This window comes from Neophocaena asiaeorientalis, unplaced genomic scaffold (genome assembly GCF_003031525.2).
Source record: "Neophocaena asiaeorientalis asiaeorientalis breed wild unplaced genomic scaffold, Neophocaena_asiaeorientalis_V1.1 scaffold606, whole genome shotgun sequence".
Taxonomy (NCBI): domain Eukaryota; kingdom Metazoa; phylum Chordata; class Mammalia; order Artiodactyla; family Phocoenidae; genus Neophocaena; species Neophocaena asiaeorientalis.
Window position 1 is genome coordinate 12,351,391 of NW_020173687.1, and position 17,399 is coordinate 12,368,789.

Here is a 17,399-nt window from a genome sequence, read left to right on the forward strand (position 1 = left end):
GCTGCTATTTTAGATGGCTCTTTGGGAACACAGTGTCTTAGGTGACATTCAAGCAGAGACCTGGATAAAGTTAAGTGAGAGAGGCAAGGAGTATCTGGAGGGAAAGCATTCTAGGTAGAGGACCTGCGAGTGCAAAGGTCCTGAGGTCCTACTGTGTTTGAGGAATAGCAAGAAGGCCAGGGTGGCTGGATTGGAGAGTATGAGAGGAAAAGTAGAAGGACATGGGGTCAGGAAGATTGAAAGAGGCCAGATAATGAAGGAGCATTTAGACAATGGGACGAACCTGAGAGTTTCAGAAAGCTTTGTTATTGCCGCGTAGCATACTTGTGCCGAGTGTACTCACAGCATAATGAATATTCGCGTATGTGTGCACCCATGGAACCGCCCCCTGAGATCAAGATTTAGAACACTCCACTCCAGAAGGTTCACTCCAGAAGGTTTCCTGTGCCCTTTCCCAGGCATGCCCCTCTGTGCAGCCAGAGATAACCTCTATGCCGATTTCTCTCACTAAAGGTTAGGTTTGCCTGTTCTAGGATGTTTCACGAATGGAATCACACAGGAGGCTTTTGTGCCTGCCTTCTTTCGCTCAACGTAACGTCTGTGAGGTTCGTCCAGGTTGGAGCGCGTGGCAGTACTTTCGACAGAATATTCAGTTTTAGTCTGAGTGGGATGGCAAACTGTGGGAACCAATTTGCATTTTAAGCGGCTCCCCTTGGCCGTGTGAGGGTAGGAGCAAGGAGACCAGGGTGGAGGCTTGTGTGAGTTTCCCAGGGCTGCTGTGACAGTGACCACAAACTGGGTGGCTTAAAACAAAATTTATTCTCTCAGAGCTCTGAGGCCCGGCGTCTGAGATCAAGGTGTCAGCAGGGTTCTGCTTCCTCCGAAGGCTCCCGGGAAGGGTCCTGCCTTTCCTCGTCCAGCTTCGGGTGGCCTCACGCGTTTCTTGCCTTGTGGAACCAGAACTCTAGTCTCCGCCTCCCTCTTCACACAGCTGCCTTCCCTGTGTCCTGTCCTCCTCTTAGAAGGACACGGAGCCTGTTGATTTCAGGCCCACCCTAATCCAGAATGAGAATGACCTCATCTTAATTGGACTAATTATATCTGTAAAGACCTTATTTCCAAATAAGGTCACATTCTGAGTTTCCGGGTGGACATGGCATTTGTGGGGACACTATTCAACCCACTCTGGGGCTGCTGCAATGGTCCAGGCGGGAGATGACGGTGGTGAGGGTGGGGCGGTAGCGCTTGGAGAGGTGGTTGGATTTACACAGAGTCCGATTGTCCAGCTGACACGATGTGCCATGTGGTTGGCTTTGGGGTATTAACGAATGGGAAGAATCAAAGATGTCTTCAGGGCTTAGGGCCCAAACAACTGGAAGAATGGAGGTACAATTTCCTGAAATGGTGAAGGTTGGGTAGGAGCAGGTAGGAGAAGTAAATTTAAAAATTCCCTTTTGTGGAATTCCGTGGTGGTCCTGTGGTTAGGAGTCAGCGCTTTCACTGCCGAGGCCGGGTTCGATCCCTGGTTGGGGAACTAAGATTTCGCAAGCTGCGGGGTGCAGCCAAAGGAAAAAAAAATTCCCTTTGGGATGTGTGAGGTTTAAGGATGCCCGTTAGATGTCCAGGTGGGGATTTGGGCCTAGAATCAGAGATGTGAGTCTCGGGTTTTGGGAAGGGAGGGGCCAGGCTGGAGATAGAAAGCTGAGTAGTTTCTGCGTAAAGGATGGTTAAAGTGGTGAAAGTGATGGGTCTGGATGAGGTCAGCGGGGAAAGAGTGTGGATGGAAAGGACGACCCAGGGGCATGGCTGCCATTAGGAGGTTGGGAAGAGGGTGAGGATGACACCTCACCTGAATCAATTCTGTGAAATTAGGATGGTTTAAAGAGAGGATTCTCCAACGTTCTTCCCATAGTGCCTGGGGCATAATATTAGAATAGTGAATAGCTCTGTGTGTGCTTGCTTTTTTTTTTTTGTCTTTTTAAATGAAAATCTAGGGTGTTTGGAGTGAAGAGGAATTGGTGGCTGTGACAGTCCTGTGAAAACTTCTTGATCCTGGACAAAGAGACAGGCCTTTCTCCAGCCAAGCCCTGGGGGCGTCTGGAAAGCACACCCCACTCCCAGGCTCCCTCTCTCTGCCTGGAGCTGACATCATCAGGGCAGCTTGTGGGGAGCGCTGGCTTGGAGGACAAAGGCCTGAGTGTGAGCAGTGTGGGACCTGGCACATCCCAGCTGCTGCAGCCCTGATCCCCCGTCTGTGCCAGGGCTGGATGTGGGGCTGGGAGCCATGCAGCTCCTGCTAGAGCAGGGACCCAGGGTCCCTGGGACTATTTCTCTAAGGAGAGGGTCCCCAAAGATCCCCGAGAGGCAGAGGACTTAGCTCTGAGACTTGGGCCAGTGCTTCTGGCCTCTGAGCGCCAGTTTGCCCATCTGGAATAGGGATCTTGCTTATTCTAGGGCTGTGAGGATGAACTTTACCTATGGGTGAAACGCAAGGCACAGAGCCTTAGGCCTGGTAAGCACACGGTCTTATTTTACCTTGACTATAAGCAGGGAAATCGTCTGCTTTTTTGGGCAGTTCCCCAGTGCTTGGAACTGTGCCCGGCACATAGTAAGCATACAGTGTGTATTTGGAGGATGAATGAATGAATAAATGATTGGATGGGAATCCACTTTCCCAAGAGTCCCGTTCCATTTCCATTCTGCTAGCACGGTGTTGAGGCAGAAGGCTGAGACCCCTTCATTGCTGGCAGCTTGTTCATCCATTCATTAGTCCATTCATCCATTCATTAGTCTGTTCCTTCATTCATTCATACATTGGGCACACAGTGAGCCCTAGGGACCCAGGACTGTGAGGGGCGTGGTGGGAGACCACAGACATGTAACTCGGTACCCTTCTTTCCCGTGCATGACTTTCTACTTCACTACGGATAGGTTCTCCATAAACAATGCCTAGTTTTGTTTTGTGTGTCATTAAAAGCTTTATGTAAATGGGTTCATACCATATGTATCCTTTTGTTTTCCTTTTGTGCTCAAGAGCGTGTTTTCAAGGTTCACCCACATGGCTATACATAGCTTTAGTTCTCCCGTTTTCACCACTGCGTGGTGTGGAAATGTGCTGCAAACGTTTTTCATTCTCCAGTTGATGGATATTTAGGTTGCTTTCCACTTTTTGCTGTTTCAAGCAAGACAGTTTTGAGTGTCCGTGTTCCTGTGTCCTGTGCATGTGTGTGTTTCTGTAGAATGAGGGTTGGCAGACTTTTCTGTAAAAGGCCAGATAGTAAATATTTTAGGTTTTGCAACTATAAGGTCTTTGTTACAACTACTCAGCCCTCAGACGCAGCCATGGACGTTATGTAAACAAATGGGTATGGCTGTGTTCCAGTAAAAATTTAGTTGCCAAAACAGGGAGTAGGCAGGATTTGGCCCACGGGCAATAGTTTGCCAGCCTCTGATACAGGCTTTGGGCTGGGTTGTAGAATATACACATTTCTTCCTCCTCTAGGTATTGTTAAGCTGCTTCCAAAGTGATTGTCTGTAGCTGCATTTTGAGAGTGCTTCCCATGATTATTTGAGGGTGGCCAAATTCCTTTGCTGTCCTTGGTGAGTTCTAACGAAGGTCTCCTGTCCCTTTTCAGAGCTGCATGCTCCTGGGAGGCCGGAAGACCACGGACATCCCTCTGGAGGGCTACCTGTTATCTCCTATTCAGAGGATCTGCAAGTACCCCCTCCTCCTCAAGGTGAGACGTTCCCCCTGTTCCTTTCCCCTATTTTGAAGCGACAGAAGATTCAGCTTTGCCTGGCTTAATCAAAAAAAAATAAAACTTGTTAGTTCAGGTAGCTGAGAAGTTTAGGGGCAGCATCGGTTTTGGGCCAGGCTGCATCCAGGCCAGGACCCTGCCTCTTTCTCCCTGGTTCAATTCCGCTTCCCACCTTTCAGCTCTTATTTTCAGCATGGTAGCAGATGGCTGTAGTTACTGTGGCTTTGCACCCTCACAAGTTCAAAGACAATGGGAAAGAGTGAGCCTCTCTTTCAGTAGCTCTGACAAAAGCCCTGAGAGTCACTCAGGCTTTGGTCATCTGTGGCCAGGAGAGTGCAATATTAGGAATGCTTTGGGCCTGAGTCATGTGCTTCAATTTGAACCAATTACAGGAAGCCTTTGCTTGTGCTGTTTGCCCTCCTCTCATATGCTTGGACTTGCGCTCTACCCCTGACCCAATCACTGTGAACTGGGTAGTGTTGTGCTTTGATTGGCTGAGATACGGTCCAATGACAGTGAGCAGGGCAGTGTCGTGTTCTGATTGGCTGAGACCACAGTCGGGTGCTCCACCCCTGAACCAATCAACCCTGAGCAAGCCAGCTCTGATTGGCACAGACTTGTGTCATGCGCTCCTACCAGTCACTGGATCCCACAGGCCAAAAGTCCAGTGATGGAGAGAGAGGGGCCTCCTCGCCCAAATCTGGGCTCTTGGTGGAAGAGGGGTGCGGGTGCAGATGCGGGGGGACAAACCAGGGCCATCGCCACACCTGATGTCTCCCTCCCCGCCCAGCCACATTTGACTTGGTCTTGGTCTTGGTCAGGCAGACCAGGGGAAGATGTGCTGCCTGCGGGAGGGCCCAAGAAGTCTCGATCCTCAACTTCCGAGTCAGCTTCCAGGCAGATCTCCAGCTGGGTGCATGGCTCTGCCGCCATCCACTGCTTTCAGCCCAGGCTTTTCCGCCCTTGGAGATGGTGGCCGTTGGCGTGAGCCTGCCCTGGCTCCATCCTGAAGGCCTTCTGTCTGACAGCTGTTTCCTGGGATCCCTGCTGGTGGATTAGTTTGGCTGGTGGTGCCTCATTCATGCACCTGCGCACTGGGGCCACACGCATCTTTGCTCCATGAGCTGAAAGGGAGAGGGGAGGGGAAAGGTACTGGGGATTCTTGAACTTGCCTTTCTGCTGGAGACGGTGTTTGGCAAGACCCTCGTGGGGGCCGTCAGCTCTGCCTGTGAACACAGGCCTTTAACATGGGTATCCGTGGGTGGTGGGACCCAGCTCTCCCTGCACCTCCTCTGGCCTGCTGCTGTTGATGCCTCCCAGGGAGCTGAAAGAACCATCTGTAGTTGTTCTTGCAGCTGCTTTGATCCCCAGACAGGTGTTGGAAATGCCATAAGTAGCTCAGCTCTTCATCTTGGTGCTGAAGAAGCTCCAGGTGGAACTTGTAAATTGGTAACCTGTGGACTGCAGTGGACCTGCAGATGTGCTTCACTTGATTCGTTTGGTGTGTTTTCCATACTTGAATCAGCTGCCGGCGTTTAAGAGGTAGTATTCTGCAGTGGTTTAGGGCAGGGGTTGGCAAAACTGTGGCCTGTGAGCCAAATCCAGCCCATGGGCTGTTTTTGTACAATCCGTGAGCTAAGAATGGTGTTTATACATTTTTTTTAAGGGTTGTTAAAAAAGCCCCCAAAACAAGCAAAGAAGAATATGTGACAGAGACCGGCTGTGGCCAGCAAAGCCTAAAATATTTACAGTCCGGCCATTTACAGAAAGAATTTGCTGACCCCTGGATTGGAGGCAGGCTTTGCAGTCACAGGCTGTCTGGGTCTGAATTCTAGCTCTGCCATTTACTGGCTGCTTAACCTTGGGAAAGTCACTTCCCTGGGCCTCAGTTTCCCTGCCTGTAATACAGCGTTTGTATTAATAGTACTGATAGGGTTGATATGATGATTAAAGATTTATTTGCTTAACTCTTACAGCAACTCAATGAAGTAGGCACTGTGATCAGCCCCACATTAGAGATGAGACACAGAGGCCCGTTTAAGGTCTCACGTTAGGTAAGCGGGAGGAACCATGATTGGAACCTGGGCAGAGTCTGATTCTAGAGTTCTGCGCCCTAACCATCAGGCTACACTGCCTGTTGAGAAGCACTTTGGAGAGTTAAGCCGCCGAAGTGCCGGGGTGTCGGGGATGCTGACTTTCTCAGTTCTCTAGGTGGGGGTCTGGGAAGGTTGGTGGCCTTGTGTTTTGTGGCTTGGTGGCCAGTTTGCTCCTTCTTTCCTGGGCTTCAAAACCTTGAATATCTGACCCATTGGAAGAATCACCAGCTACAGCCCCAGACCCCAGCCAAGGTTCCCTAGGTACAAACACTTTGGTTTCTGGATCTTGGGAAAGTCTGGCATCCCAGTGGCCGCTTGGAGTGGCAGTTTCCGTAATGTATTGTAACAACCAGTGGGGCTGGACCCGTATGTCCTGGTGGACTCTAAGCTCTCGATGTGAAGTCCAGGTGTTTCTGAGGCCTGCTCAGCCCTAGGGGCCACAGTCTGGCCTGGTGAGATTCCTGGACTCTGGCTTCCCAGGAGAGAGAGAGAGAGAGAGAGAGAGAGAGAGAGAGAGAGAGAGAGAGAACCCGCGTGCAATTGATGGAGGAATAACTGCCCACAGGAAACAATGAGGAAGCAGAGCTGTGGGTTTTCCTCCAAACCAAAGGGCTGTTTACACGTCCCGTTTCCTCCATCTCCAGCTGTGTTTTTCCGGGGCTTAGAGAGCACTGGGGCACCTGCCAGCAGGGCCTGAGATTCCTGTGGGGACATGCCACACTCCCCACCCGACAGAATTGCTCAGAGTGTCCTGGCCTTTGGCACCCGCAGCTGGAATGTTTGCATCAGAAAACAGCTGGGATTGAGGGGAACTCTACGTACCCCTCCTGAGTTCCATTTTTCTGTCACATTTTCCAGTGGATTTTCAAAGATGATCCTATGAGCCTGGGGCAGCTGAGCCCGAACCCTCAGTCCTGCCCACACCCCCACCGATTCTGACGCCCTCGCAGATGTCCCTGTGACCCTCTGAGCCCCATTGTCTGAGCTGAACTTTGAACTGAGTAGGCGAACAGGGTCAAGGAGCCTGGGTGGGAAGGGGGACGAGGAGAAAATGAAAGTCTCTTTGGGAATAGCCCCCAAAAGCTGACCTTGAAACATTGCCTAAGAATAGCCATAACGTTCTATTCCAGCCTTCAGCCCAGGTCTGGGGTAGCCAGTTGGCATTTGCAGGCTTTGCTGAGTTTTCCATCACCGTTTCCCAGAAAATGATTCGGGTTTGGGGTGACGCCCCTGATGCTCAAATGGCAAGTGCCCGAGGGGAGACCCACTGTCACGGACCCTTTTAGTCATCGCCTGGTGACGTGCAGATCTTACTGGCACGCGCACCAGCTGCTGGCACGGCTCAGGGCCACGGTCGTGAGCAAGACAGACCCAGTGCCTGTCCCTTGGACCTTCAGTCTCGGACTGGACCCACAAGGGCCTGGTATGTAATGGAAGCGGGTTGAGGCCGGCAGGGGGCAAACAGGAGGGGCACATCTGTCTAAAGGGGCAGCTTCCCCTCCAGTCCCCTGTTCCCTTTGTCTCCTGCCTCTCTGACCCCTTGCTTTCAGTCTCCTTTGCTGATTCCTCACCTTCCAGGCCTCCAAGTGTAGGTGGGCTCAGTCCATGGGCCATTTTTCTATCCAGATTTGCACCTGCGGTGGCCTCATCCATTCCATGCCCCACCCCCCTTTTATCGTATATTCCAAAGTTGTGCGACCATCACCACAATAATTTTAGAACATTTGCATCACCCCCGAGAGAAACTCTGGATCCACGAACAGCCGCTTCCCTTTTCCCTCCTTCCTGCAGCCCCCGGCAAGCACTCATCTACTTTCTGTCTCTGTGAATTTGCCTACTCTGGGCATTTCATATGAGTGGAATCATATAATACGTAGCTTTTTGTGTCTGGCTTCTTTCACTTAGCACAGTGTTTTCAAGGTTCATCCACGTTGTAGTATACATCACCACTTTATTCCTTTTTGTGGCGGAATAATCTTCCATTGTGTGGGTATACCATGTTTTGCTTATCCATTCATCAGTTGATGGGCGCTTGGGTTGTTTCCACTTTCTGGAGATTATGAATACTGCTGCTGTGAACATCCACGTAGAAGTTTCTAGGTGGACATTCCCATGGCTTTAGACCCCATCTCTGTCCGATGACTTCCAGCCTGGACCTCTCACCTAAACCTGGTCTTGTTCTCCTGCCCACTTGACTTCTCCGCTTGAAAGTCTCACAGGCACCTTCTACCCACCATATCCCAAAGCAAATGCTTGGCTCTCCCCTTCCCCCAGACCTGTCTCCCCTCCCACCTACCGCCTCGCCCTCATCTCCGTAGATGGCCAGATCAAACATTCTGGGCCCAAACTGGGCACGTCCTGGGAGCCATCTTCTGGGATAGCAGCTGCAGAGGGGTTGTGTCAGGGATGCTTTTGCAGGATCTCTGCTCGGGGTATAGCCTCGGGACCCTGCATAGGCTCCAGTGTCTTCTGTGCCTCCCACGTCTATCTGTGGGTGATGCAGCTGTCACCTACACACAGTGTGAGGACCTTGCCATTTGGTTGTTACCTCTGTCTCCTTGGCCGTCAGGAGTGTGGTGCCCCTGGGGATGGCCCGTGGTCCATCACTAAGGAGGTGTCGGCATCAGTTCTTGGTGCAGGGGGATGACTGGGGAGTGGTGTGTTTCCCAGGGTGTGGGACATGTACCGCTCACAGCTCACCAAAGGGTTTTAGGTGGCACAGGAGGAAACTTTACGTGGGGTGGGTGGTGGGAGAGGGGAGAAGATGACACCAAGCACAGTGAATCACACCGTGAGACTAGTACTTTTGTAACAGATCTCTTGCAGTCTTCCTGATTATCTCCAGGTGGGGAGCCACAGTGGGTGCTGCACTGTCTAGGGTTTTTGGAGCCGTTCATTCATTCACCAGCCATTGAGCAGCTATTGTATGTCAGGCATTATAGTAGGTGCTGGAGATACAAAGTGAACAAAAACTGCCCAGACCCTTTCTTCTGTGGTCTGACATTCTACTGGGGGGGTAGAAACAGACAACAAATGAATGAATAGGAAATGTGTATACTTGTTTAGATGGCATGAATACTATGAAAAAAGAAAATCAGGGTTAGTAAGGTCCAGGAGTGATGGATGGAGAAAGTGACATCTGTGCCAAGACCTCAAGGAGGTGAGCAAGGGGGCTATACAGGTACCTGGGGGAAGAGTCTTCCAGACAGAGGGGTGAGCCAGTGCAAAGGCCCTGAGGCAGGAGTGCATCTGAGGAACAGTGAGGAGGCCTGTGTGACCAGAGGGGAGGACCTGAGGGAGAGAGTCGGGGAGTGAGGTTAGAGAGGTGGTGGGCCCGGATTATGTGGGGCCTTGTAGGGTCTTTGTCTGCTCTGAGTGAGGTGGGCACCGTGGGAAGGTTTTGAGCAGAGGAGGGACAGGATCTTAGTTCTCACGGGATCCTTCAGGCTGTTTGTGGAGAAGGGGCTGTGGGGTGATGAGGGTGGAGACGAGGGGTGGGGAGACCAGGGAGGCATTGATACGAACGAGTGGTCCAGGCAGGAGGTGACTGGACCAGGGTGGTAGCAGTGGAGACAGAGGCATTTTATGAGAACCGCCTCTTCATGTCATTTGCTCATGTTCTGTTGGATAGGTGTCTTTAGTGTTGATTTGCCGGAGTTCTTTCTCTTCATTCTGGCTACCTCGGGTCATCTCTTTGGAATTCTTCTCTGACCCTGATGTTACGAGGTGAGTTCCTAATCTGCTGGGGATCTGGCATTGTTGCTGTCTTGCCGAGAAGGCACAGGAAGTCACACGTCTCTTTTCTGTGGCCCCCTTTGCCCCCGCTCTCGTCTTCCCCCCCAACCACAGTGCCTGCCCTGCATCTTGCCTCTTGGGCTGAGCGCTGACACCTTGCCCACAGCTGCTTCAGCACCTCTGACTGCACCAGCCCCAATTCAGGCTCTTTCCGTGTGGTGAGCAGCAATAGCCTCGGGCTGCTCGACTCCCTCAGGGTGGGGGACCTGCTCTCTCCTCTCCCTTTCAAAGCCAAGCTCCAAAGCCTCCCAGACCACTCTTCCTCGGAGTCCTGCCTGCATTCTGCTTTCTGCCATGCTCTGCGTGATGGTTAAGAGTCTAAGTTTGAAAATCCAGCTCCACCTCTTCTTAGCTGTGTGACTGAGGGCAAGTTGCTGAACCTCTCTGTGCCCCCATTACCCTATCTGTAAAGTCACTACCTCCCAGGCTTGCTGCAAAGATCAATGAGACAATGCCTGAGAAAACCCATGAGAGCACTTTGCATTTTACTAGGTATAGTCGGTCATGCTTGGTAAATGTTAGCTACTCTAATAATGTAGTGATTTTTATTTTTATTGATCCCAACTCCTCCTCTTATTAGTATTACCTCTTTGAGAAATGACAAACTCTCTGTGCCTCAGTTTGCTCTTCTGTCAAACAGTGCCTTATCATTGGTTATTGTGAAGATTAAATGAAATAATACCTATAAAGGGCTTATAAGTGACTAGTAAGTATGAGCTATTTTTATTGTCTCAAAGTCTGTTTTGTTCAATATTAATAAGCTACCATAGGTTTCTTTTGATTAGTCTTTTCATGATATATCTTATTACATCCTCTTACTATTAACAATTCTGTACCCTGAGATTTTTTTAAAATTTATTTTTACTGGAGTATAGTTGCTTTACAATGTTGTGTTAGTGTGTGCTGTACAGCAGAGTGAATCAGCTATATGCGTACATATATCCCCTCTTTTTTGGATTTCCTTCCCATTTAGGTTGCCACAGAGCACTGAGTAGAGTTCCCTGTGCTCTACAGTAGGTTCTCATTAGTTAGTTATTTTATACATAGTAGTGTATATATGTCAATCCCAATCTCCCAATTCATCCCACCCCTCCTTCCCCACTGCCACCCCCATCCCCATACCCGTATATCTGTTCTCTACGTCTGTGTCTCTATTTCTGCTTTGCAGATAAGTTCATCTCTGTCATTTTTCTAGATTCCACGTATAAGCGATATTGTACGATATTTGTTTTTCTCTTTCTCACTTACTTCACTCTGTAAGGCAGGCGGACTCTAAACCACTGCGCCACCAGGGAAGCCCGCATGTATCGTTTTGAATTATGTTTTTCTCCAGGTGTGTGCCGAGGAGTGGGATTGCTGGGTCATACAGTAGTTCTGGTAGTTCTGTCTTTAGTTTTTTAACGAACCTCCATACTGTTCTCCTTAGTGGCTGTATCAATTTATTGATACCTTCCCACCAACAGCGTAAGAGGGTTCCCTTTTCTCCATACCGTCTCCGGCATTTATTGTTTGTAGAGTTTTTGATGATGGCCATTCTGACCGGTGTGAGGTGATACCTCATTATAATTTTATTTGCATTTCTCTAATAATTAGTGACGTTGAGCATCTTTTCATGTGTTTGTTGGCCATCTGTATTATATCCTTAGATTTTAGATACTTCTTTAGTAAGCAGTATGAAGTTAAAGTTTTAAAATCTGTCCTGTCAGTCTCTATCTTTGAACAGGAGAGTTTATTTAGTCTACTTATATTTATTGATATATTTGATCTTGTTTCTACCACCTTTATAAAATTTTTTAATTTGTCCTCTTTTTTAATGCTTTTTTTCCACCTTTCTTGCTTTATTTTGGATAGTTTTAGTTTTTTTGGTTTAGTTGCTCTTGTTTTCTTCCTTTCTCCTTCCCTCACCCCCTTCCTTCCTTCCTTTCTTTTTTTTCTTCTACTAAATTGGAATTTAAAACTACCACTACCACCATCATTATCTCTCCCAATTTTACCCTCTCCTCTCTAGAACCTGGAATTGGGAGTGCAGGATGTAGACTTTTGCAGTAAGGTGTGCTAGGACCTCCTTTGGAAGTTGGATATAGAGTCACTGCATGTTGGAGCCCCACCACTGAATGTCAGTAGATACCAACCCAGGGTGTCAAACACAGGTGCCTGCAGGGCAGGTGAAAGAAGTGAGTGAGTAGATTGGATGTAACCCAGTGGGTTGGGATGGGGATTGTGACAGACTATATAGCACACAGGTCCCGTCTATGGGGTTGGCCACCAGTCAGGTCAGCCAATTGCTGTTGTCCGGTGGAAACACAGACCAAAGGTGGCTAGAACTTCTGCTTTGCTGAGAGAGCCTGGCAATAGCATTTGGCCCGCAGCGTCTGGATTGTGACCCAGGCTCTGATCCAGTCGTGCACTGCGTAGCCAGGAGACCAAGGCTCGGAAAGGGGATGAGACTTGCCCAAGGTCACATGGCATGTCCTCATCAAAGCCAGAACGTGAACTCCCAGAACTGAGCCCTCTTCCTGCTGTCTCCCGCCATCTCTCCAAGTGGAAGGAAGGAGTTTTTAAGACCCATGAGCATTATTTCCTTTCCCCCATTAATTCCTAATCCAAGGGGCTACAATTTTCAACCTGCAGCAGGGGCTGGAATTGTTAAAATCGGAAATATATTGTCATGAAATATATTTCATATAATTGGCACGCATGGAGGTTTTCTTTACCGTGCCGGGCAGCTTTTCAGTTCTGGGTTTTCATGGACTTACAGATGTTTTTCGTTTCTTGTTTTTTTTTTCTTTTCTTTTCTTTTTTCTTTTTCTTCTTCTTTCAAGTGGTGGTGGGTCTTGCTAGTGCCTCTTCATTTGCATCTTGCTGTCACCCTAGACAGGGCATGCAGGGACCCAGAACTGAAATATTGGGAAGTCTTGATAATGAGATCAGAGCTTGGCTTCCTGAGCTTTGATGGTGGTGCCTTGGACAGAGGTCTGTGGACAGACCCACAGCTGGTGCAGGATCAGCCCCTCCTGGAGCTGGATGAGGTGTCCCCAGAAAGTGGGTGTGCTCCATGGGATCCAGCCCCCATTGGTGACGTTCCCATCCTCAAGGCTGCCTTTTTCTCTTTGTAGAGAAGACAACATGACTTTCTAACCACATGTCTCCTTTTGAGCCTCCAGGAGCCCCAAGTCACAGCAAGTAATGGGTATTGTCACTTCTTCCAGTGACAAATCCAGCTGTGTTTTCACTCTGTGGTTTTATGGATCCGTCTCCTTATGGCTGCATCCAGGAGCTCAAATGATGCCAGCGAGAATCAGGCTCTTCCCATCTCCTGGCTCAGATTTCCTCTGTGTCAGCTTTATTCCTGGGAGGCTCCCTTCTCATGGTGGCAGCATGGGCCTCCAGCAACCTCAGGCCTGTGTCTGATGAGCACGGCTGCCAAGGGAGAAGAGAGTGTGTTTTTCCCGAATGTCCCAGGGCTCGTTGGGTCAGCTCGGATCCCACAGGGATCAAACCCGCAACCGTAGCAGAAAGCATGGAGTCCTAACCACTGGACTGCCACGGAGTTCCCCACTAGGCTCTTCTTGAGCCGGTAGCTATGGCTGGGAGATGGAAGGCTCTCGAACACGCCCTGGGAGCTGGTCGGGAGTGGCCTCTCTTGGACTCCAGGACGGGAGAGAGGACAGGGGAAAACTGGGGTCCCATCACCTCCCTGTCTCGTGTCCTCTGCACACCTGTCTTCCTCTGCCTCTGGGCCCTGTGTTTTTCTCCTGGTTCTTTTCTGAATCTCAAGCAAAGCAGAGCAAGAAAGGGGGAGTTGGCTGCAGCTACGTTTCCTTGATGCCCGGTTTGGCCTGGAGTTTGAGGCCCAGTGCCCACACCTCCGGGGACACGATGGGGCCGCACAGAGCGGACACCAGCGGGCACCCTTTTGGTAAATGTGATGGGAGGGGAGCGGAAGTGGTGGGTTCCTGTGCTCTGACATCCTCTCTTCCAGGAAGCCCTCACCTCGAGCCCTGCTTGCAAAACCACACGGGGCTGACAGGACGGATGTTGGGGAAAGGTTACCCAGCCTGGCTCTAGAGGGGCTTCCGCTGCTGATTCGCTGGGTGACCCCCGCACTCCCCCTCCCTTCTCTGCCCTCAGTGTTTTTAAGGAATACCCAGGGCCTGCCCCTGCTCGGACATTTCGTGTTTGTTCTAAAGCCTACTTGTGGGGGTGTTCACGCCCTACTGGTACTGTTTCTGGAGGGGCCTGTGGATGTGGTGAGGTGTCTACCAGGTCCTGCTTTCTGGCTCTGTGGCCTTGGGCAAGAGGCCTTGCTTCTTTGTGCCTCAGTCTCCTCACCTGTAGAGTGAAGATAAAAACAGTACCTACCTCTTTGGGATGATTTGAGGATGAAATGACTTAAGAGACTGAAGTTTGGAACAGTGCTTGGTACACTTACTAAGTGCTCAAGTGCTAGCTATCATGATTACTACTATGACTACAGCTTTTACTGTTATTATTACTAGAAATAATAGTAAATGTAACAGCTATGATTAGTATGGAAATGATTATGATGATGGTAAATACTGTGTCCTTACTGATTACCAACACTTTTACATTCATCATTCCATTCGATCCACACAACAACCTTAGGATCTGATGGTGATCCCATTTCACAGATGTGCACACTTGGTCCACTTGGACCCTCTGAGGTCTTGCAGGTCCAGAGGGTTTCTTCTTAGTTTTGTGGTTCTCCCAAGATTCTTAACAAGCAGCTTTTGGGTTCCTTCCAGAAATACTGTTCTCAGGGTCAAGCCCTGTAAGTTCATGTAGCTGTTCCACCTTGGATGCGGATTCCAGGGTTTTCAACACCATAGTCTGTCTCCTTTGAACTTGACTCTGTTGTAACTTATTAAGACATTGTGTTAAGTTCTGAACTGGGCAGGAGCCTCCTCACCTCCCTCCTTTTACATGTGAGGCTTTTGTAGTGCAGCTCAAGCTTCCATTAATTTTGAAGATACCCATATTTTATGCTTGTCTGGGGCTGACTGGGGACACCTTTGGGATTCCGAGGTCCTTGCAGTCTCTCTGGGATTGTGAAGCAGTAGAGACTCTGAAATACAAGGAATGGAAAAACTAGTTCAAACAGGCTTAAAAAAAAGAGCCCATGTAACTGAAAAGTAAGTGGCTAGATGGTTTCGGGTGTGGCTAAATCCGGCTGTCGTTAGGGAATTGCCGAACTCTTTTCCAAAGCTGCCGCACCATTTTATATTTTCTCCTGCACTGTGTGAGCATTCCAGTTTCTCTCCATCCTCAAGAACACTTGTTATTGTTTGTCTTTTTGATTATAGCCATTTTGGGGGGTGTGAAGTGGTGTCTCATTGTGGTTTTGCTTTGCATTTCTGTAATGACTAGTGATATTGAGCATCTTTTCATGAGCTTATTGGCCATTTGTGTATCGTCTTTGGAGAAATGTCTGTTTAAATCCTTTGCTTATTTTTTAATTGAGTTGTCTTTTTTTTTAATCAATCAATCAATTAATTAATTAAATTTTTGGCTGCGTTGGGTCCTCATTGCTGTGTGTGGACTTCCTTTTAGTTGCAGCGAGAGAGGGCTACCCTTTGTTATGGTACGCGGGCTTCTCGTTGCGGTGGCTTCTCTTGTGGAGCACGGGCTCTAGGTGCGTGGGCTCAGTAGTTGCAGCATGTGGGCTCAGTAGTTGTGGCTCGCGGGCTCTAGAGTGCAGGCTCAGTAGTTGCAGCGCACAGGCTTAGTTGCTCCATGGCATGTGGGATCTTCCCGGACCAGGGATCAAACCTGTGTCCCCTGCATTGGCAGGTGCATTCTTAACCACTGTACCACCAGGGAAGCCCTGAGCTGTCTTTTTGTTAAGTTGTGAGAGTTCTTTGTATATACTGGATGCAAGTCCCTTGTCATATATATAATTTACATATTCTGTAGATTGTCTTTTCACTTTCTTTATAGTCTTTGAAGCACAATGTTTTAAATTTCGCTGAAGTCCAGTTTATCTAATTTATTTTTAGTTGCCTATATATTTGGTGTCATATCTAGTAATGCTTTGCCTAACCCAAGGTCAAAAAGATTTACACCTTTGTTTTCTTCTAACAGTTTTATAGTTTCAGCTCTTACATTTAATATTTATTTTTGTCTGTGTTGGGTCTCCGTTGCTGCGCACGGGCTTTCTCTAGCTGTGGCGAGCGGGGGCTACTTTTTATCGTGGTGCACGGGCTTCTCATTGTGGTGGCTTCTCTTGTTGCGGAACACGGACTCTAGGCGTGTGGGCATCAGGAGTTGTGGCACGCAGGCTCAGTAGTTGTGGCACACAGGCTCAGTAGTTGTGGCACACGGGCTTAGTTGCTCCATGGCATGTGGGATCTTCCCAGACCAGGGATCGAACCTGTGTTCCCTGCATTGGCAGGTGGATTCTTAACCACTACGCCACCAGGGAAGTCCCTATGATCCACTTCGAGTTAATTTTTGTGTGTAGTGTGAGGAAGGGGTCCAATTTTATTCTTTTGCATGTGGATACCCAGTTTTCCCAGCAGCATTTGTTGAAAAGACTGTCCTTTCCCCATTTAATTGTCTTAGCACCTTGTTAAAAATTTATTGACTATAAATGTAAGGATTTCTTTCTGGACTCTGACTTCTTTTCCATTGACCTATATGCCTATCCTTATGCCAGTACTGTACCATCTCTTACGATTTGGAGAAAGAGTGTGCCAGTAAAGGGCACAGCAAGTGCAAAGGCCCAGAGGCAGGAATGGGCCCTGAGTTTGTGGCTGGGCACAGCGGAGTCAACACTCCCTTGTGAACCAAGACACCAAAGCCAATACCTTCCCCTCAGTTTTGGCCCAGCCAGGAGCCTAGCCAGAAGGTCCTGCTCAGTTTCAATTCTCCATGCCCAGCAGCGATCTCAGGCAGGAGGAGAGGTGGGAGCAGCTAGACGGAGGAGGGAAATAACCTTTTTCTCATTTTTACTAGTTACTGGGTGTTGGCAGCCCCTCAGGGAACCATCAGTAGAGGATTGCTGAAATTCCAACTTCCAGGGGTTTGGGATGTGGTGGCAGTGCCTCCCAGGGTGTGACAGGCCCTAAAGCTCTTAGTCTCAAGAATAAGAGAGCTGAGGGCTTTGCACTTGTGGAGGGAGGTGGGAGGAGGTAGGATCCTAGGGACACAGGCTGGAGAAGCATGGAGTAGTGGTTAAAAACGTGGGCTCTGGACTTCAACTGCATGGGTTGGAATGTTGGCTCCACCCCTTAGCAATCTTCGACCTTGGACAAGTGACCTCGCCTCTGGGTCCACCTCAACTTCCTCATCTGTCACATGTATCAGGATATATTTTAGCTACAGTGACGGAGACCCGAAATAACAGTGACTTAACGTGTAATTTTATTTCTGTACAAGGCGGTCCAGGGTTTATGTTCTTCCACCCCTGGGTTCTCAGAGGTTCACACTGTGTCCACGTTCCAGCCCAGGGAAAGGGGAGACAGGCAAGGAAAACGGAAGCTGCACACACCCCAGTGATCAGAACCTGTGTCCTGGTGGACGGGAATGTTGCCTTTATTCCGGGTGGCCTTGTGCTCAGCTAAGAATCTGTTCTGTTGCTTTTGACCAGGGATCAGCAAGCTTTTCCTTTAAAGGACCAGATAGTAAATATTACAGGCTTCACAGGCCGTATGGTCTCTGTCGCAACGATTCCACTCTGATGTTGTGGCTACAAAGAAGCGAGGACAGCGGGGAAATGACTGAGCGTAAA

The 17,399-nt window shown here is 49.2% G+C and overlaps 1 protein-coding gene across 3 annotated transcripts in view; it reads left to right on the forward strand.

Annotated features, from left to right (window-relative positions):
* PREX1 (phosphatidylinositol-3,4,5-trisphosphate dependent Rac exchange factor 1) overlaps positions 1-17,399 on the forward strand; it is a 197,954-nt gene that overhangs the window by 100,722 nt on the left and 79,833 nt on the right. For all 3 annotated transcript variants that reach the window (XM_024750367.1, XM_024750368.1, XM_024750369.1), the window contains one exon: positions 3,636-3,737. In XM_024750367.1, coding sequence (XP_024606135.1) covers positions 3,636-3,737 — 102 coding nt within the window. The remainder of the gene's footprint in view (positions 1-3,635; positions 3,738-17,399) is intronic.